The following is a 21,571-nucleotide window of genomic DNA, read 5'->3' as shown; positions in this document are numbered from 1 at the left end:
CTCTTCTGGTTTCCCAGGCTTGTCTGCCTCTCTGAAGGTTTAGCTCTCCCTCCCACGGGATTTGGGTGCAGAGAACTGTTTATCCGGTCTGTTTCTTTCAGGTTCTGGTGGTGTCTCAGGCAGGGGTCCTGCCGCTCCTGGGCCGAAAATATACATTTCTAATGTAGCTAATATTAAAGAAATCTGTCAGGTTGAGGCTGTGTGTGTGTAATTCTGTAGGGTTTTTCTGTTTTTGTTTTGTATTTTTTTTATTAACTTGAGTATTTCTTATATACATTTCGAGTGTTATTCCCTTTCCCGGTATACGAGCAAACATCCCCCTCCCCCCTCCCCTTCCTTATGGGTGTTCCCCTCCCAACCCTCCCCCCATTGCCGCCCTCCCCCCACCAGTCTAGTTCACTGGGGGTTCAGTCTTAGCAGGACCCAGGGCTTCCCCTTCCACTGGTGCTCTTACTAGGATATTCATTGCTACCTATGAGGTCAGAGTCCAGGGTCAGTCCATGTATAGTCTTTAGTTAGTGGCTTAGTCCCTGGAAGCTCTGGTTGCTTGGCATTGTTGTACATATGGGGTCTCGAGCCCCTTCAAGCTCTTCCAGTTCTTTCTCTGATTCCTTCAACGGGGGTCCTATTCGCTCGTGGGGTGCTGCCCACGGGCTCTCTGTAGCGGCAGCAACCAGGAAGATATGCGCCGCCCCTTCTGGGAGCTTCAGTGCACCAGGGTTCCAGATGGCCTTTGGTGTTTTCCTCTGGCATCCGAATTGTGTATGCAGAGTGCAGTCTCATCTGGTTTCCCAGGCGTGTCTGCCTCTCTGTAGGTTTAGCTCTCCCTCCCACGGGATTTGGGTGCAGAGAACTGTTTATCAGGTCTGTTTCCTTCAGGTTCCTGTGGTGTCTCAGGTGGGGGTCCTGCCGCTCCTGGGCTCTCCCCCTCGGGAGCCCAGAGGCCTTATACAGTTTCCTCTTGGGCCAGGGATGTGGGCAGGGGTGGGCAGTGTTGGTGGTCTCTTCTGCTCTGCAGCCTTAGGAGTGCCCACCTGACCAGGCGGTGAGATCTCTTTCCCACGGGGTCTGGGAGCAGAGAGCTGCTGCGGGCCGGGATCCGCGGGTTGTTTTGTATTTTTTAGGATAGAATAGAGTTTATTTTGGGGATAGGGATGGGAGTTGAGGGGGAGAGGGGGAGAGAGAGAGAGAGAGAGAGAGAGAGAGAGAGAGAGAGAGAGAGAGAAGAGGGTGACCATAGGAATGGAGAGAGAGAGGGGGAAGAAGGTATAAGGGAGCAAGAGCAAGGGGAGAAGAGAAGAGCCAGAGAGAGTTCTGTAGCTTTTTAAAAGTTAATTATGATAATGGATCAGATTAGGAGCTAGAAGGTAACAATATGCTATCCACTGGACTATCTCACAGGGAAATCTGGACGGACAACAGGGGATAATAGATCTTCCTCACCTGAGTCTGTATATTCTGATATGAACAGGAAGTGGGTGGGAGGAAGAATAAGCATGAGTAGTCCTATTACATTGTGTCATTTTAATTTATGGTCAACATTCCAATAAGTGCTTGATATGTTTTAAACTTTTGATGAGGAAATGTATATATGATTCTTTTAACATGTAATATTCATCCTACTATTTAATTATTTCTACTAATAAACATTTAATATAAATAATTTTAGTAGTTTCAAATACTTGTTTGCCGTACATATTGACTTATTGTTTTTATTAAGGAATATAAATTATCTCAATAATCTACATATGCTTTTTTTGCCTCATGTCTTCTAACATCAAATGACAAACAAATGTTAAATGTTATATGTGTGAAATTCAATTTGTCAAAAAAATCATTTGGTAGGATGCAAAATGGATTTAGGCACTCTGAATTCCCTTCTGCCTGAAAGAGTAAGGAAAGCAGTGGTGTGTACCATGTTTCCCCCTAACTTCCCAGATTGGATTCCAGACTCATTGCCCTAATGATAGTAAAAAGCATATTGATCCAGAGAGTCCTAAGTATTTTGTTTTTGAAATGTTTTTCCTTCAACACATTTCTTTTTAATATACCATTATGAATGCTTTTGAAATTTGAATTTTAGTAATATTGTAAAGAAAAATATTTATGAAACTCATAGATGGTACCACTTTTAACAAAGTTATCTCTGATCATCCTTCACAGAGTGATGATGGACATTTTTCTGGAACACCTGAATGGGATCAAAATGATACAAATAGACAAACTACAGGTAGGAAAGAAATTACACACACATACACACACACACACACACACACACACACACACACACACACACACACACACACCACATGCACATAAAATGGAATAATGATTTTTTAAAAGTGATAAAGGAACAGTACTTACCATTCATTAAACATGTAGTAAGAAATATGTTCAATAATAGTTTCAGCAACACATCAGACTTTGACATTTTAAAAAATGGTTTGCACTATGAATCACATTGCAAAATATTTTAATACAGAGGAATGGTAACATGTCAATAAAATAATGGAAGTGGGACAAAAATAAGAAAAAAATTTTATGAAGGAAATGAAGGAAATGAGGCAGATGTTCTTAAGATTTAGCAAAATGTTTAATTGCACTTTATTTAATCATGACATGGTAATAAAGGTTGCATGAAAATGAAGTGTGCATTTAGTACATACATGTTCTAAGAACTACAATAAAATCCCTATCTTTTATCACTTTTGGTAGGCATTAACTCCTTTATCAGGGAACCCTACATTTTCATGAACCATAGATAAATGAAATCATGTATTATTAGATATACATACATTTATGGTTTCACAGTTTTAACTTTATGGTCTTAAAATATAGATGCTAAATAGGTAATATTGAATATGTCACAAAACTATAAACTAATAAAAATAGAAAAACAAGGATATATATTTTCAATAGAATTTTATGAAGAATGAATATGTAATAAGATTAGAGAAAATTTCACTAGGAATCTTGAAGGACATTCATGATTAGAAGACTTCAAAGATTTCACTTTGGAAGGTTCTATAGGAGTACACTATTTCTTAATTAATTAATTGTGATCAGGCCTCACCACCCTGACTCATCAAGTCTCAGTATGGGTATGCACATCCTCTCCCCTCCCCTAGGCCAGACAAGGTAGCCCAGCCAAAGGAACAGATTCAACAGTCAGGCAATAACTCTAGGGACAGACCCTGCTCCAGTTGCTGAATTGGGGGGGGGGCACCTACATGAAGACTGAGATGTATATCTGTTATTGTGTGTGGAGAGAGAGGAGGGGATCTAGGTTCAGCCCATGAATGCTCGTTGGTTGATGGTTCAGACTCTTGAGTGGTCCTAAGGTTAGTTGATTCTGTTGGTCTTTCTGTGGCATTCCTATCCCTGTAAGAGCCCTCTATTGTTCCCCCAACTGTTACAGAAGATTCTTTGACCTCTGCCCAAAGTTTGCCTATGAGTATCTGCATCTGTTTCAGTCATCTGATAGGCAGAGCCTCTCAGAAAACAGTCATGTTAGGCTCTTTTCTGCAAGAATAACAGTATCATTAATAGTGTCAGGGATTGTTGTTTGCCCATGGGATGGGTTTCAAGTTGGACTAGTTATTGGTTGGCTATTCCTTCAGTCTCTGCTCCACCTTTGTCCCTCTGAATTTCTTGTAGACAGGACGAATTTTAGGTTGAAAGTTTTGTGGGATGGTTGATGTCATTATTTATCTACTGGGATCCTGCACGGCTACAGGAGGTGGCCTCTTCAGATTCCATTCTCTACTGCTATGAGTCTCAAGTAAAGTCACATCCGTGGGCTCTTGGGAGCCCTTGACTTTTTTTTGAATACTCACATAATATGTACAAATAATGTACTCTTGGAGGAAAGAACATTTCATTTTCTGTTTGTTTAGTCTAGTTTTGTTTTGAATGAGGAACTATACCCCAAGTCTGTGCTTGCTAGCAAACAATGCAACATGTACAATGTTCCTAATAGATTTATCTGAAAATTCATTTCATGTTTGTCTTGGGCAATCACAGTTCATTACTGAAAAATTGTTATACACATGTTTGATACATGGTTCCTATGACATAATTTTTTTAAGTATTTTTATTTTTGAGATTATAATGTAATACCACCATCTCTTTCTGCCTTCCATTCCCTTACTTTAAGCACTCAAAGGTTCACCACTTTGATATCTTTCCAATTCATAGCCTCATTTTTATTAATTGTTGATGCATATACATATGCATATATATTGTATATATACCTGCTCAATCTGTATAATGTTACTTGTAATGGAATTATGTGTCTTGGAAGAGAAGCTACAAGCACCACTTTACTAAAGCAGCACTTTACTAAACTGAAGGAGATATACCATGATAAATATCTAGGAGAGTAGAACGCATTTAGATGGGGAAAGAGCAAAACTTATGAGTCCTTCCATTAACTATACTCTGCTCTTGAAGCACCTGGTTATTGATGTCCAATAGTTCTCTGAAAATAAATAACCTATTTTACTAGTGAAGCTCTATTAGGCATTTTGTGTTATATGAGATCAATATATTTTATCAATCCAATGTATAAAAAATTAGCTACAAATCTAACTAATTCTGTGTTTTAATTTTTATCCAGTATGTTTTTAACACTGTTTCTCAATCAGAAACAACAAAATTTCTAAATATAGAAAGCAAACTAAAATTCCCCAAACTTATGATAATCATTGATAAAGGTAACCACTGTAATTCAGCTCTATTCTACGTTTGTCTGAATGATGTTGTTCATCTTCATATAATAGATTGTCTGTTTGTTTTTCAGATTCTGCAAAGAAATATCCAAACTTGAAGGTAATAACTACTACATACTTGCGTAGGATTATAGAATGTATTTTTGTAAACTATGTAGCAATTGCTAATTTTTTTTGTTTTAATATCCATCCCAGACAGTCAATGAAAGGAATCACCTCATTCAAAATAAACGTTCAGAAAATAAGGATGAAGAAACATTAAACTCAGGTAGTCTCAAATACCATTTATCTAAAAAAAAAAAGACTTGAGATTATTTGAAATATCCACAGAATTATAAGTTGTAATTTCCCTGAAATCTGATCCAGGATATTGGGGCTGAATATTACAAATGCTATTGTTGGCACTGGAAATGAATACAGTTTTTGGACAGTCAGCATGGCTTGCTCATTTCCATCTTTACATCGGAGAGAAAATTTGTTATTAGAAGAGTTTGTAATGCTTTCATAAGACAGAGGGTCCGAGCATGATGGGAGTTCTGAGGAAAATTATGCACCAGCAACAGCAACAACCCCATGGTAGAGTCTTTGAAGAAAATCAGGAAGCCCCTTACATTTAGAACTGTCTATATTCATCCCAAATGGTAACAGACTAATTTTAAAAATATCAGTATACAAACTGTCAGGTAATTCTCATAATCTGACTCCCATCTATCCTTCTATTTCAGCTGTTGTTCTACTGCCCATTCCTGTATCACTGTTGTAGTTGTAAGGGTGTTAAAACCATGTCTCCTTGTATTAGATCAACATATAGCACTGCTGAATCACATTGCTCCCTGTCTAGTTCTTGTGTAACATGAACTTACAATTTTTTTTGTTCTAAGTACGCCTAAATCATCCATTAACTGTCGAATGTGACACAAGTGCAAGAATAGCCACTGCTGACTCTTGAATTGTGCTCATTAAATTCCAGGGCCAGCACAGAGCAGGCACATAATAAATGATTATTTAGTTTACTATATAATTGATTATGCAAATGTTATATTCGAGATTGCCAATCTAATACAGCAAAAAAGCATATAAAAGATAGTATACAATCGACATAGCACAGATTCATATAAAAAGTGAACAAACACTACACTAATGTATAGGGAAAATAAATATAGTTACAGAGGGAAACAATTATAATCAAGAAAAACCTCAGATAGGACAATGAATTCTAATAGAATGACTTTAACGTATTAAAATGTTGGACACTGCCTTTTCAACTGTAACAAACATGTTATTTCCAAACTGAAGTATAAAACTTTTGCAGCACAAGTTGGATGAGAAAAATGGCTAGCTAGTTTTGAAGTGTCATTCCAGCAAGGTAAATAATACTGTCCAATATGAGTGTATGTGATTCCATATATTTATATATTTCTTAAAATGGTTTTTACTTGTGTTTAGTGGAACAATATGTTCAATTGTATATAAGGTGTGTACATTTCTTGAGCATGGGACACTCCACTGTCTCTCTAAGTAATGCAGCTTAGGTCTTCATAAAAGGCATTTATGCCCGAAAACCGGGAAAGGGAATAACACTCGAAATGTATATAAGAAATACTCAAGTTAATAATAATAAAAAAGGCATTTATTTTTAGTTTCAAGAATTAGCCCGAGAGTAAACATATTTGAACATTTTGATTGAGGTATTAAATGCACATTTGCACTATCATCAATAGTTTACAGTTTCTATGTATGGCAGAAAATTAATATTATCAGTCTCATGCTTTGTATTAATTACATATATGGTTTTATTATCAGAACTAACTATAGCATCTACATCAGAAGAAGAACAAGAATGTCCTGATTCCAGAGGGAAAAAACAACGGATGGTACTTATGCTTGTTTCAATTATTAATAAAGTATTTTCCTTAATAAATAGGGCACAACAAGTAAAAGGAAGTTGTCTTCAGACTGCCCTACAGAATCTGTAGACAATGATTAAATATTCCATTTTAATACTGATTTAACTAGTCAAGATAATTAACATATTTTAAGAATCTGTAATAACAACTGAATCTTATTTTTAGTCACATTTCAAACTTTATATTCTGGTTAAGATTATATATCTATATTATTCTCAAATATTGGAAACAGATCAAATTTAATACATTTGACTGGGCATTTTTTTTAATCATTTATGAGTAACAACCCTAGACTCTTATTCATGCCAAAAGACTGTCATTCCCAGTAAGTAAAATCTCAGTTTTTTTCTTCTGAATAATTATTTCTGACATTTAAGTTTCAATTATTCATTCAATGAATTATTTATTGATCCTCATTTTTACATATCTTTAAGCAAACTGGACCAACGGATATTGTTTATTTAGTCACTGTTAAAAATCAAAGAGAAGAAAATATGGGGATGAGTCAAGAGAAAGGTAAGAAATTTTATTATAAAAAAATCATTTGGTTGGTGCTTATTTAAAACAGGACTGAGATACTCTGCTACCCTAGAAAAATTAGACATTAGATATGAGTTAAATAATATAGTGTAAATATATTAAATAATATGTAAATATAAAACAAATATAATATATAAATATAATATAAAATATAATGTAAAATGAAGTGATAGTAGTTTAATTATTTTATAAAATGTGTGCTCTTAGCTATTAAAATCTAGGATCACATTAAAAAAATTAAGTGAAGAATGTTACTAAGAAAATCAGCATAGCAGGTCTATAATGCCTGAGCGATATTAGGCTCTAAGGATGAGTGATGATTAGAGTAATGATGATTATAGAAGATAGAAGGGACAGAGTGTAGTGAAGCAAAGTTAGCTGGTATTACCAACATGTGTCTAAGAGATAGGACTAAGTGTTTGTATCTTCTCATCTTCTCTATGGTATAGATTGAAGTATTGGGTCATAGAATGGTATGGTATATATATTGTGTAATATCAGTCATATGTGCACAACAAGTAGCAAAAAAGTATCTCTAAAGTCAAAGATAATCTAGTTTATGCTAAGCTTCAGAACACCAAATAGAAAGAACCAAATGTGTGTGTGTGTTTTTGTGTGTGTGTGTGTGTGTGTGCAAGCGACAGAGAGAGAGAGAAAGAGAGAGAGAAAGAGAGAGAGAGAGAGCCCATGAAAATAGTTAAGAATTTTTAGCTCTTTCAAATTGAGAAAAATATAAGTTGTGCAAACATGATAGGAATCATAAATAATGTTATGATTCATGAATTAGAAGGAAAGTCTGTGTTTATCAAGCTGTTGATACTTTCATGAATATCTGTTCGGGAATTATGCTTTAAATGAAATTTTGGACTTTGCTGCTCTGAGATGAGCATTTGTAACAAATTCTCAAGTTTTACATATCCTGTTGGCACTCTACACAAAGTCTGCTTAGCAATTTTTTTTGGATATTTTAAAGGCATCTATAAGCAAATACATAGGATAATAGTTCAAAACATAACAAAAAAAATTCTCCATTTTTCTATGACTAAGAAATGTTATGTCCATGACAAAGACTCAGAGACAAAATTCATAATTGCATTTGGTTAAATAATTGCTAATTCTCTACTAGTCCAGATGGGTAATTCTAGTTCTACCACCTCTGGGAATAAAAAAGAGGGCCTTATCAGTGAGTTCATACAATGTGTGTATTTTTGTGACTGGGTTACCTCATTCAGAATGCCATATTCTAGTTCCATCCATTTTGCCTATGAATTTCATGAAGTCATTGGTTTTCATAGCTGAGTAATACTGCATTGTGTACCACATTTTCTGTATCCATTCTTCTGTTGAAGGGCATCTGAGTTCTTTTTAGCTTCTGGCTATTATAAATAAGGCTGCTATGAACATAGTGGAGCATGTGTCCTTGTTATATCTTGTAGCATCTTTTGGGCATATACCCAGGAGTGGTATAACTGGGTTGTCAGGTAGTACTATGTCCATTTTCCAGACTGATTTCCAGAGTGGTTCTATCAGCTTGCAATCCTACCAAAAATGGAGGACTGTTCCTCTTTCTCCACATCCTTTCTAGCATCTGTTGTCACCTGTATTTTTTAACCTTAGTCATTCTGGCTGTTGTGAGATGAACTCTCAGGGTTGCTTTGGTTTGCATTTTTTGATGCCTAAGGATGTTGCACATTTCTTTAGGTACCTCTGAGCCTTTCCATTTTCCTCAGTTAAGAATTCTTTGTTTATTAGTCCAAAAGCTCAGATTACCCAATAATACAATCCACAAATAGTATGAAGCTCAATGAGAAGGATGACCGAAGTGCAGATGCTTTACTCATTTTTAAAAGTAGTAATAAAAATATTCAAAGGGGGAGATATGGAGACAAAGTTTGGAGCAGAGACTTAATTTAAGGATTGGCAATTCAGAGATTACCCCACCTGAGGATTCAGCCCAGATATATATATATATATATATATATATATATATATATATATATATATATATGTGTGTGTGTGTGTATATGTATATGTATATATGTATATATGTATATATGTATATATATATATGTATATATGTGTATATATATATGTATATATGTATATATATATGTATGTATGTATATCCACCAAACCTAGATAATCCTAGATAATATTGATCAAGCCATAAGTTCATGCTGACGGGAGCCTGATATAGCTGTCTTCTAAGAGGCTCTGCCAGAGCATGACAAATACAGAGGTGAATGCTTACAGCCAACCATTGAACTGGGGTCCCCATTGGAGGAGTTAGAGAAAGGATTGAAGGAGCTGAAGGGGCTTGCAACTCCCTAAGAACAACAATATCAACCAACCAGAGCTCCCAGGGACTAAACTAGTACCCAAAGAAAACACAAAGACAGACCCATGGCTCCAGCTGCCTATGTAGCAGAGGATGGCCTTGTTGGGAACCAATGGGAGGAGAAGCCTTTGGTCCTGCCAAGGCTTGCCCCCCCTCCACTTTTGCAAGGGAATGTCAGGGCGGGGAGGCAGGAAGGGGTGGGTGGATGGGTGGGGGAACAACCTCATAGAAGTAGGGGGAGGGGGATGTGATATGGTGTTTATGGCGGGAAACCGGGAAAGGGAATAACATTTGAGATGTAAATAAAAAATATCCAATAAAATGAAACACACAAAAAAGTAAAAACCAAAAATTAATTAATTAAAAAAAAGAGATTTTCCAGTTTTGTTGAGTATAGGCTTTTGTAGTAGGATCTGATGACTTTTTGAATTTCCTGTCTGAAAGAACTGCAGGGATGGAAACGGAGAAGAACCTGAGGAAAACCAGGTCCAGAGACAGGCCTAAAGTGGTATCAAGGTCAAGGGAAGGCCCCAGCCTGACACTATTAAGGAGGCTATGGAGTCCTCACACAAAGGGACCTATCATGATTGCCTTCCAAAAGACCCAAGAAGCAAGTGAAAGAGTCAGATGCAGATATTTGTATCTAATCAACGAACAAGCTGTGGTTGAATTAGGGGCAAGCTGGAAGAAGCTGAGGAGGAGGGTGACCCTGTAGGAAGACCAGCAGTTTGAATATAACCTGGGCCCCTGATCTCTCAGACCCTGATCACCCACCAGGCAGCATACACCAGCTGAGATAAGGTCTCCAACACATATACAGCAGAGGACTCATGGGTCTGGGTTCAGAGAAGATACACCTAACCCTCAAGAGACTGAAGGACTCAGGAAGTTTAGAGGTCCGGTGGGGTGGGATTACTAATCAATAAAAATACCAATGAAATACCAATAGTACTCAGGAGGTACTGATTTGAATTCTGAATCACGTCTTCTCTTTGCCATGACAGCTAATTTCTAGTAATCCAGTTACTTGGTGAAATTCTTTTAGTTACTAATACTGCAAATTATATTAATGCAATTTTGAAAACAAAGAACAACATATTTATTAATTAATTTCTAATAGTGTTTATATTAAGTATTTTACTTAATTTAATTAATATAAAACTTTTCTATTTTTTTCAATTTTACCATTACATTATAATATATAGTTTTACATTTCACACTTTACTATAGTGTCTATTAAAAGTTTTAAGCAGTACATAGTACAATTCAAAATGATTAGGTTATGAAAGTAGCTCACATGCATTAAAAAAGGACTATTTCATTCACAATCATGAAGATCAAAGCTGACCAGTTCATTAAAGTTTCTTAACTAAGTGGGTCATGCTTCTCTCTGATGAGTTTAAGTCAAACTGTGTTGCCAAAACTAAATATAAATTAATATAAAGTGGAGATTGTGATATATTCACATTTAAATAATGTTGAAATATTGAATTAAAATAAGCTACTGAAGTATTTATCATGTTTAGCAGTTACAAAACATCTAAGTTATTTTTTTCTATTTTTTTTGCTTGATCTGGAAAAGGCATCAAGTACAATTAAACCTATACAATTTTCCCAGTTTATTTCTATTGCATTTTATTTCTTTCCTAACTGGGACAAAATAGAAGAAATAAAATGAAAGCCTATCAACATCCCCCCAATTAAATTGCTATAGCAAACCTAATCATGAAAATATTTTCCCACACAAATTATTCTTCATTTCATGCTTGATAATGTGGCAGTGATGTGTAATTGATGTATGCAATATCTTTGGTATTTTAGCCACTCCCGAGGAACATCCTGAACCTCAGGTAACAAGTCACACTTACATATATCATTAGTTTAATATTGTATGAAATATAGAATTGTAAATTATTGTTTGCAATCTCATACAGTGTAGCACTGAAAAGACATATTCCATTGCAAATGAAGAATCAGACACAAATCAGGAGGACTCATTGCATGCAGGTGAATCTTGCAGTATTGGTCTGTATTCTTTTCCTTTGTTCCCTGAGTTTCATTGGTATTTTTTGTCAACAATATAAAAATAATTGTAGTTTAATTCTTGAAAACATTATTTACTAGATTAGGATAATAAAGTGTTTAAAGTTCTGAAGCTTAACTTACCTACATACCTTGTTTTGTATCAACATACAAAACTTCAGCTTACAAATCTCTATGTTGCTTATAGATTTTAGGGTTTAAATGATAAATGTTAATTATTTTACTCACACTTAACAATATGTACCAGAATGAGGATGTAAGGAATACTTGTCTGTGCCCTCAGCTCTTTCAGAATATATTCCAGTGTTCTGGAATTGAACAGTACCAGCACTACTTTCTTTGACCCTAAAAGATTGAAATTATACTTATTAATTCAAATAAGATAACAGTCTATTTATCTTCTATTACTAACTGTATCTTAATGTCCTAGATGGTGTTTTGTCAACTCAACACAAAATGGAGTCATTTGGTAAGAGGAAACATAAATAGAAAAAAAAATGACATTTTTTTTCTATTAATGTGTTATGCAGAAGGGCCCAACCCACTTGGGGTTGTATCACTCCTGGACAGGAGGACCTTGGTTGTTTAAGGAAGCAGGGTGAGCAAGCCAATAAGAACAAGTCCCTCAAGCAGCACTCCTTTATGACTTTTCCTTCAGATCTCGCCTCAAAATTCTTGATTTCAGTTTCTTTCACATCTCTTTTCAACATTAGTGTGTGTTATTGTGTGTGGGTAATATAAGTGTACATTTTGGGCATGAAGAATGCTCATTAATGTATGTCTGTAGGGACAAAAGTATACTATAGAGAATGTGTAGAGATAATAGGTCAACTTTTAGTGTCTGTCCATGCTTTCTGTTCTGTTTGAGTCAGATTCTTTTATTGTTCTCTGAATATTCCCAACCAGCTAGATATTAGCTTCATATTTGTATATTCTAAATTGCCATCCAATCATAGGTGTTCTGGAATTATAGACTTGTGCTCCTGTGTCAAAATTTACATAAGATCTGAGGGTAAAGTTATATATACAAGTGTAATAAGCTGTAGACTCCACACGTAGCCTTTCGCTCTGTGTCATATGCTCTGGTCTTACAGATTATAATGTACTGCAGAGAGCTCACTTAGTCAATATATAAATTTAAAAGTTCACCTTCTGTAAGCTTTCACAATTTGTATATATCTGGCTTTTGTTACTAGCTCCTTTAAAGTCTCATGTGCTTTCCTCTCATATATCCCATTAAGGTGATTCTGAATGAGTCTGTCAACATTACCTCTAAAACATTATCACTCACACTTTTACTTAGACTCTTTAAATTTTATCTCTAGAACCTGATACTGATAGAGTACAGATCCTTTATAACATATAAAGGTATATATATACATATATAGATATACAAATTAATATTGTATATATACAACATTAATTTGTTAACAGTATTTTAAACAAGATGATTATGAAGTAGTAATTTACAGTACAAAGAGTAAAGTATGGCCTCTTCAATAACTTTGTCTCTAGCACCATAGGAAGCAATACAAGGTACATAGAATAGGGGGAACAATTATGAAAGAAGATTATGTGTAATACTCTAAATCTTCAAAGAAGACCTAAGTATCAAAGAATGAGAAATAGAAAGCTATTAATACCTAGATAGAGAAACTTTTTATACTAGACCCTGGAGAAGTTGGTCTTAACAAGATAATGAACAGTGTCTGAGATGACAGTGTTTTGGGTTTTTTTTTGTGGTTTTTTTTTTTTTTTGGACTTGGGGACTGAACCCAGGGCCTTGCGCTTGGTAGGCAAGCGCTCTACCGCTGAGCTAAATCCCCAACCCGATAGTGTTTGATTACATCTGTATTTCAGTGTCTTTCTGGTGTTGCATGCATATCCTGTCACAGAATACTCATAAATGAATCTTTAAGTCTGTACATTGTAAGCATGATTAACTTCATCTACTGATCCTTTCCCTGATGTATCTGTGTTGTTGACAAACACTTATATTTCTATATGTAAATATTCAATTACAAGATAAGCCTAATTGAAATTTGTAACTAAAAAATTATTTTCCCAGTATGTTATAGTATACTAAATTAAAAATACTCTAGCTATGATATAAAATATATTATGTCTAAGTTTTCCTTGCCTGTTTTAACAACATGTGTGACTCTTTACAGAACAAGTTGTTGAACTGACAACAGAAAAAGAACAAAAAAAGGCATACAACAACAGCAAGCAGTGCTTGGTACATACATTTAAACATTTCCTTTAATATTTTTTGTTATTGAGAGACAATGTTTACATTTAATACACATTTGTGAATCAGTAAAATGCAACTTTATATGTAAATTTAAAACCTTTTAAATTAGTTATGCAATTCAGAATATTTTAGCATCCACAATAACTGAAAATCAAACATCTTCTGTACACATCCCAAATTTTATCAATAACTTTTCATAAAACTTTTTATAATTTTACTATTCCTTACATTATAAACATTTGATTAAGTTGGCAATTTCTGATAAAGATGATGAAATTATACTCAGTGATCACATCTTAATTTTTATATATGACAATCACCCCTTTAATTCATTATAAAATGACGGTTTCATGGTCAGCCAATAGTACTAGGATTAAGCACTTAATTATGCATTTTTGATTCGTTGTTCTAGTTTCTTAATACTAGAAAGGATAGGGATTTTATTGAATGTAACAACCGTGAAGGGAAAATCTTTATGATATCTTTAGTTCTTTGCTATAAAACAAAACGTATGTACTTATCCTTATTTCAGGGCTGAAAATTAAATTTAAAAAATGCTGGATTCTGACATTATTTGATATTGGAATAAATCCAAATTAAAAAAGCACAGAAAATTTCCAGAAATGCCTCAAGCATTTGCAGTTCTAATATTGTAGGTAATGATAAGAGTCTTATGGTATTGGAATGCAGTAGTTAGAACTTGAATAGGCAAAGTAGAACTTTCAGGTGTTTTAATGTTGAGTAATTTGTATTTGTTGAACATCAAGAAGTAATGAACTACTAGTTATGAAGTAAAATGATGGGTACATCCCAAATTTAAAAGAAAACCAACCAATAATAAGCAAACAATAGAATTTCTTCATGTGAAAACTCAGAAACACTTAAGTCAGAATTTAATAAGGGAGTTTGTATTGATAGTGAGTAGTATACTTACAACATAACTCTATTAAGGAAAGATCTTGAATGTGACAATTACACTGCCAATTATAGAAGGATGTATCCAGAAGAAAATTAACATGACCACATCGGTAAGTATCCAGTCAATCATATCTGTGCATCCCACAAATTTTAATATTGTTCTCATCCAGCAGCCAGGAAGGAATAAAACCACCATTATCAGAGTCATTCTAATCCTCATATTATGTGAACTTCAAAAATTAGGTTTCTTAATGTTTTGAAAGAAATTAAAAGTAGTAATATTATGATACCTTCATAATTACAGCTGGCAGAGTTTTTGAAATTTTTTAAAGAAAAGAAAGCATTGCTCTTTAAGATTTACTCATTTATTTTTATGCATGTGGATGATTACCTAAATTTATTTATGTGCACTCTGTTATGTTTGTTGCCTGGAAAATCCAGAAGTGGGCACAATCTCCTTTAGAAGTGGCATTTCAGTTGGTCTTGAGCACACATATGATGTACTAACAACTGAGGTCTTCTGCATGAGCAACATGTGCTCTTAACCAAAGATCTTCTCAGGTTTCATTTGAACCTGCCCTCTGCCCTCTTTTTCTTCCTCCTCACACAATGTGTATGTATGCGTGTGTGAGAGACAATGATGTTATGATGTAACCAGTCTGTTCTCAAAGTATCTAAACAGCACAGAATCGCCCAGTTCTCTTAGGTGTTCCAAATAAAATATCCTAATCAAATATGATGTAAAGATAAATTATCATTATGACTTGGCTATTTCATATCACCACTTTTTCCTCATAGAATTTTTAATCTAAAATACTAACAGTATTGATCCCCAAAGCAACTACTTCTAGGATATAAGATTCATATGCCTAACTTATACCATAGAAGCTGTTTTCTTTCTTTTTTTTTCCTTAGGAATTAGAATTAATATTCAGTGTTCTAAATATAAATAATGTACTGCAGAGAGCACACTTAGTCAATATATAAATTTAAAAATTCTCCCAGTATCATCACACATCATAACAGCACTTAAGTAAAATGAAAATAATTTAACTGGACATATATACATTGTCTACTCTTTGTTCATTAACGTGTCTCTTCTAGACTTCCACTGTCACTGAGTATAATAAAAGATACATGCCATCAGGAAGTGTATAAAAGGAACTTCAAATGTTTGGTTTTTAATGTTTATTTTCAACACAATTGTTTTAACTAAAAAATAGACATTTTTGAGAAAGTTATTAGAGTTATTGCAACTCATTACCAATCCCAATTTTAACAGAATATCTTTAAGCGACTTCGACCAAAGCGAATTGGCTCTTTATTCATGACTAGAGATAAAAGTGAAGAGAATGCAATAGCAGCTGAAGAGAAAGGTGAGGAGTCGTAATAAAAAGTTGTATACAATGTCCTGGCAGAGTGCCATCTTTAGAAGAGAGGACTGAATGCTATTAAGTCCTAAGCTGGTTTCTAGCATAGCATGTTTGAACTTAATTCTTCACTGAAAAAAAGTATGTATTGTGATGATATTTACATATTTTCTGTATTCTCTAGAATGTGAATATGGTTCCTTAAAAAAGAATATTTATTATATATATTGAGTATACTCCAAAGGAAAATGAAATAAAGTGCTAATATTATTCACACATGTGGATTAAAGAGTAACTTCATGTACATGACTATCCAAATGAACAGCCAGAATGGTTTCTTTAATAAATTATTTTTAATCTCTCTGAAATTCTAGCCTAGTCTTTGCTGGGTAAATGATAATATGATGTAGAGAACAGGTTGCATTTTCTGCCATCTTATTAGAATGATTCTGAAATATCTGGTCTACTGTATGCTTTGACATTTGACACAGTTACATGACATTTGGCTCATAGTCACATTTCAGAGCACTTCTGGTCATTTACACTATGCCAGTCTTCTTTATACACATTTCCCTAATTGTGCAAAGAAGAAAAAACAAAGAAAATTATCAAAAACTTTAAAATTCCATTCCAATATCTACTTGTGAGGATTGTATTAACTCTGACTGACTGTGTGGTTGACATCATATCTATATGTAATTCACTGCATTTTTGGTTTTTTCAGAGTTTCCCAAAGAATATGGTCAACTGAAGGTAAAGACCTTTATGATATATTCTGTATTATTAACTTCCTGAAACACACAAGTTATTAAATAGCCTGTTTCCACACCCATGAAGTCTACCACTGAAGAGGGAGATTCAATGCCAAATGATTCACGAACAAAAACGAGTGCAAAGTCATTACAAACAGGTGAATTTTGAAATATTATTGTCTCTAGAAAACTATCCCCAAATTATTTAAAATGCTAACATTCTTTCCAATTGTATCTCGTTGTTCTTCAAATCTCACAGAGTGAATGTATATATATATATAATATATATATACATATATATATAATATATATATATATAACCTCCATAATTTTAATTTTAAAAAAATTTAGAAAAATTACAGTGGTGTTGGTCAATTATATCAGGTCTATGTCAAGAAATTACAGAACACAGTGTGATGAATTAAGTTTTACTACATTTAGCATTTCATTTTAGCAGATATCTAGTTATTTTCGAAAAGAAAAATAAAGCCATGAACTAAATTCATAGGTCCATAGAATTTACATGAATGTTGCTAGTTTCCCCTTCAGAAACCCCCTCTTCCATCCCCTACTCCTGCCTCCATGATGGGGTTCCTCCCATCCACCCACTCCCTACTGCCTCCCTGCCCTGGTGTTCCCTACACTGGGGCATTGAGACTTTACAGAATCAAGGGCCTCTCCTCTTACTAATGCCAGACAAGGCCATCCTCTGCTACATATGCAGGTGGAGCCATAGGTCTCTCCATGTGTACTCTTTGGTTGGTGGTTTAGTCCCTGGAAGCTCTGGGGTATCTAGTTGGTAGATATAAATATCATCATTCCTATGGGGTTACAAAGCCCTAGCTACTTCAGCCCTTTCTCTGACTCCTCTATTGGGGACCTTCATGATCAGTCCAATGGTTGGCTGCAAACATCTGCCTCTGTATTTGTCAGGCTCTGGCAGACCATCTCTGGAGATAGCTTTATCAAACTCCTGTCAGCATGCACTTCTTTGAGTCCGTAATTGTATCTAGGTTTGGTGACTATATATGGAATGGATCCCCAGGTGGGGCAGACTCTGGATAGCCATAACTTCAGTCTCTGCTTCAAACTCTCTGTATTTCCTTCTAGGAGTGTTTTGTTTCCCCTTCTAAGAAGGACTCTGGTCTTCCTTCTGTTTGAGCTTCATGTGGTTTATGAATTGTATCTTGGGTATTCTGAGCTTTTGGGCTCAATGAGTGCATAACATGTATGTTTTTTTGTGATTGGGTTACCTTATTCAGAATGATATTTCCTAGTTCCATCCATTTGCTAAGAATTCTATGAATCATTGTTTTTAATAGCTGAGTAGTACTGTATTGTGTAGATGTACCACACTTTCTATATCCATTCCTCTGTTGAACAACATCTGGTTTCTTTCCAGCTTCTGGTTATTATAAATAAAGCTGCTATGAACATAGTGGAGCATGTGCCCATGTTATAGATTGAAGCTGCTTTTGGGTATACGCCAAGTGGTATAACTTGGTCCTTGGATAGTACTGTGTGCAATTTTCTGAGGAACTGCCTGACTGCTCTCCTAAGAGGTTGTACCAGCTTGCATATCCACCAACAATGGAGGAGTGTTCCTCTTTCTCCACATCCTCTCCAGCATCTGCTGTCACCTGAGTTTTTGATCTTGGCCATTCTGACTATTATGACATGGAATCTCAGGGTTGTTTTTATTTGCATTTGATGACTAAAGATGTTGAACATCTCCTTAGGTGCTTTGCAGTTTTCAATATTCCTCAGTTGAGAATTCTTTGTTTAGCTCTGTACCCATTTTTAATAGGGTTATTTGATTCTCTGGAATCTAACTTCTTGAGTTCTTTGTATATATCAGATATTAGCCCCGTATCAGATGTTAGAATGGTAAAGATCTTTTCCCAATCTGTTGGTTATCATTTGTCCTATTGACAAATGTCCTTTGTCTTACAGAAGCTTTGTACTTTTACAAGGTCTGATTTGTCTATTGTTGATCTGAGAGCATAAGCCATTTGTGTTCTTTTCAGGGAATTTCTCCCTGTGCCCAAGTGTGTGAGGTTCTTCCCCACTTTCTGTTCTACTAGTTTGAGTATATCTGGTTTTATGTGAAGGTCTTGATCCACTTGGACTTGAACTTTGTACAAGGAAATAAGAATGTGTCAAATTACATTCTTATACATTCTACCCTCCAGTGAGCCAGCATCATTTGTCAAAAATGCTGTCTTTTTTCCACTGGATGGTTTTAGCTCCTTTGTCATAGATCAAGTGACCATAGGTGTGTGGGTTCATTTCTGGGTCTTAATTCTATTCCACTGATCTACCTGTCTGTCTCTGTACCAATATCATACATTTTTATCACTATTGCTTTATTATACAACTTGAGGTTGTGGATCGTGATACCCCCAGAAGTCGTATGTTGAGAATAATTTTTGCTATGCTGGGATTTTAGTTACTCCAAATGAATTTGCATATTGCTCTTTCTAACTCTGTGAAGAACTGAGTTGGAATTTTAATGGTGAGTGTACTGAACCTGTAGATTTCAGTAAGATGGCCATTTTTACAATAGTAATCCTGCCAATCCATGAGCAAGGGAAATATTTCCATCTTCTGCAATCTTTGATTTCTTTCAAAGACTTGAATTTCTTGTCATACAGATCTTTCACTTGCTGGTTAGTGTCACACCAAGATATTGTAGATTATTTGTAACTATTGTGAATGGTGGTGTTTCCCTAATTTCTTTTTTAGACTCTTTATCCTTTGAGTAGATGAAGGTTACTTATTTGTTTGAGTTAATTTTATATCCAGCCACATTGCTGAAGTTGTTTATCAATTGTAGTTCTCTGGTAGAATTTTGGGGGTCACTTAAGTATATTATCATCTGCAAATAGCAATATTTTGACTTCTTTCTTTTCTATTTATATCCCTTTCACCTCCTTTTGTTGTCTAATTGCCCTGGATAGGACTTCAAGTACTATATTGAGTAGGTAGTGAGAAAATGGGCAGCCTTGTCTCATCCCTGATTTTAGTAGGGTTGCTTCAAGTTCCTCTCCACTTAGTTTGATGTTGTCTACTGATTTGTTGTATATTGCTTTTACTATATTTAGGTATGTGCCTTGATTTCCTGATCTTCCCAAGACTTTAACATGTAGGGAAGTTGAATTTTGTCAAATGTTTTCCCAGCATCTAGTGGGATGATCATGTGTGTGTTTTTTTTTCCTTTGAGTGTCTGTATATGTTAGAAAATCAATAAGTATGTATTTATTAGATTAATAAATGAATACCTATAAAATGATTATGTGTATTATTTTGCCTGTAGTCCAGAATGAAACAAACAACAATTTTAATTGTAAATATAGCCTTGACAATCCAAGAAAGATCATGCATAGTTGCAAAGAAAAAAATACATGTCTTTTCTCAGGGAAAAGCTGAGCATAGTATATATAGCACAGTCTTCAGAACATGGAGCTTTCCAAAATCATAGTCAGCACCACATTGTATGTAAGTAACAACATTTGAAATGAGATGTTCTTGAAGAACGTCGTTTTTAATTTCAAATTATTTTTTGTTGTTGTTTTTAATTGTACATTATTTTATTAGTTTACATTCCAGTCGTTTTCACCCATCTCGCACCTAACTCCCACAGTTCCTCATCCCATTCCTCCTCACCATTGTCTCTGAGAAGGTGTCCCCCTCCTTCTTTGGAGCCTCAAGTCTCCTCAGGACTAACCACATCTTCCCCCATGGAGGCCAGACCAGACAAACCTCTGCTCCCTTTGTGTCAGGGGTCCCAGAAGGCCCATGTATGCTCCTGGTTGGTGAGTCAGTCTCTGGGAGCTCCCTGGCATCTGGATTAGTGGTGACTGTTGTTCTTACAGTTGAGGTCACTCTCCCTTTAGCTTCTTCAATCCTTTCCCTAATTCAACCATAGGGGTCCTCAACTTCAGTCCAATGGTAAGGTGTAAGTATCTCCTTCTGTCTAAGGCAGCTGCTGTTACGGCTTCTCAGAGGACAGCCATGCCATGCTTCCGCAAGCATATTATAGGGAAGTACTGTCAGGTCTTTGTTTACTCCCATGAGATGGATTTAAAATTAGGCCGGACAGTCTCTCCTCCAGTTTGGTCCCTGCGGTTCTCCTCGTGTAATAATTTGGCTCTGAAATGTCACAGTGTTTGCACATCGTGGACACAGCACCTTCGCCTCGCTGATTGTTGTTATTTAAATCGTGAATACCTGAAGGGTCTTAGTATCTAGTTGAAGATTAAGTAAACATAATTGAAGTTTATAACTAATAAATCAGGCACTCAATTTGAATTAACACCAAGTTAACAATCTATCTATAATATAAAGAATATAATATTTTTAAATTTTCTTAGACACATATACACACACAGTAACCACACAAATGAATTTATTAACAGAATCAGCAGTGATGTTCACAACTGAAAAGGGAGAAAAGTGCCAATTGGACAGTGATAAAAACAACCAAGGGGTATGTAAATTTAAATTTTTTATTATATAGTGTTATTGGTACATAAACCATATTAATTATTCTAGAAGATTTGAAATATCATGACTTAGTATTTTTTAACATTTTTTAAACAGAGAAATTTAAAATATTCTATAATATAGAGTAATTCAACTATGCTCTATTTTTATAATTGTTTCAGGATTATTTATTTATTTACTTATCCTATTTATTATTGTATTTATGTTCCCTTC

General features: G+C 35.0%; 1 protein-coding gene across 1 annotated transcript in view; it reads left to right on the top strand.

Annotated features, from left to right (window-relative positions):
- Potefam1 (POTE ankyrin domain family member 1) overlaps positions 1 to 21,571 on the top strand; it is a 185,699-nt gene that overhangs the window by 41,666 nt on the left and 122,462 nt on the right. The window contains 13 exon segments of the mRNA XM_039106462.2: positions 2,164 to 2,230; positions 4,802 to 4,830; positions 4,926 to 4,998; positions 6,534 to 6,604; positions 7,072 to 7,153; positions 11,337 to 11,365; positions 11,450 to 11,522; positions 11,989 to 12,027; positions 13,730 to 13,797; positions 16,013 to 16,106; positions 16,825 to 16,853; positions 16,938 to 17,010; positions 21,271 to 21,341. Coding sequence (XP_038962390.1) covers positions 2,164 to 2,230; positions 4,802 to 4,830; positions 4,926 to 4,998; positions 6,534 to 6,604; positions 7,072 to 7,153; positions 11,337 to 11,365; positions 11,450 to 11,522; positions 11,989 to 12,027; positions 13,730 to 13,797; positions 16,013 to 16,106; positions 16,825 to 16,853; positions 16,938 to 17,010; positions 21,271 to 21,341 — 798 coding nt within the window.

Source organism: Rattus norvegicus, chromosome 3 (assembly GCF_036323735.1).
Source record: "Rattus norvegicus strain BN/NHsdMcwi chromosome 3, GRCr8, whole genome shotgun sequence".
Taxonomy (NCBI): domain Eukaryota; kingdom Metazoa; phylum Chordata; class Mammalia; order Rodentia; family Muridae; genus Rattus; species Rattus norvegicus.
This window is presented reverse-complemented; position numbering and strand designations above follow the sequence as displayed.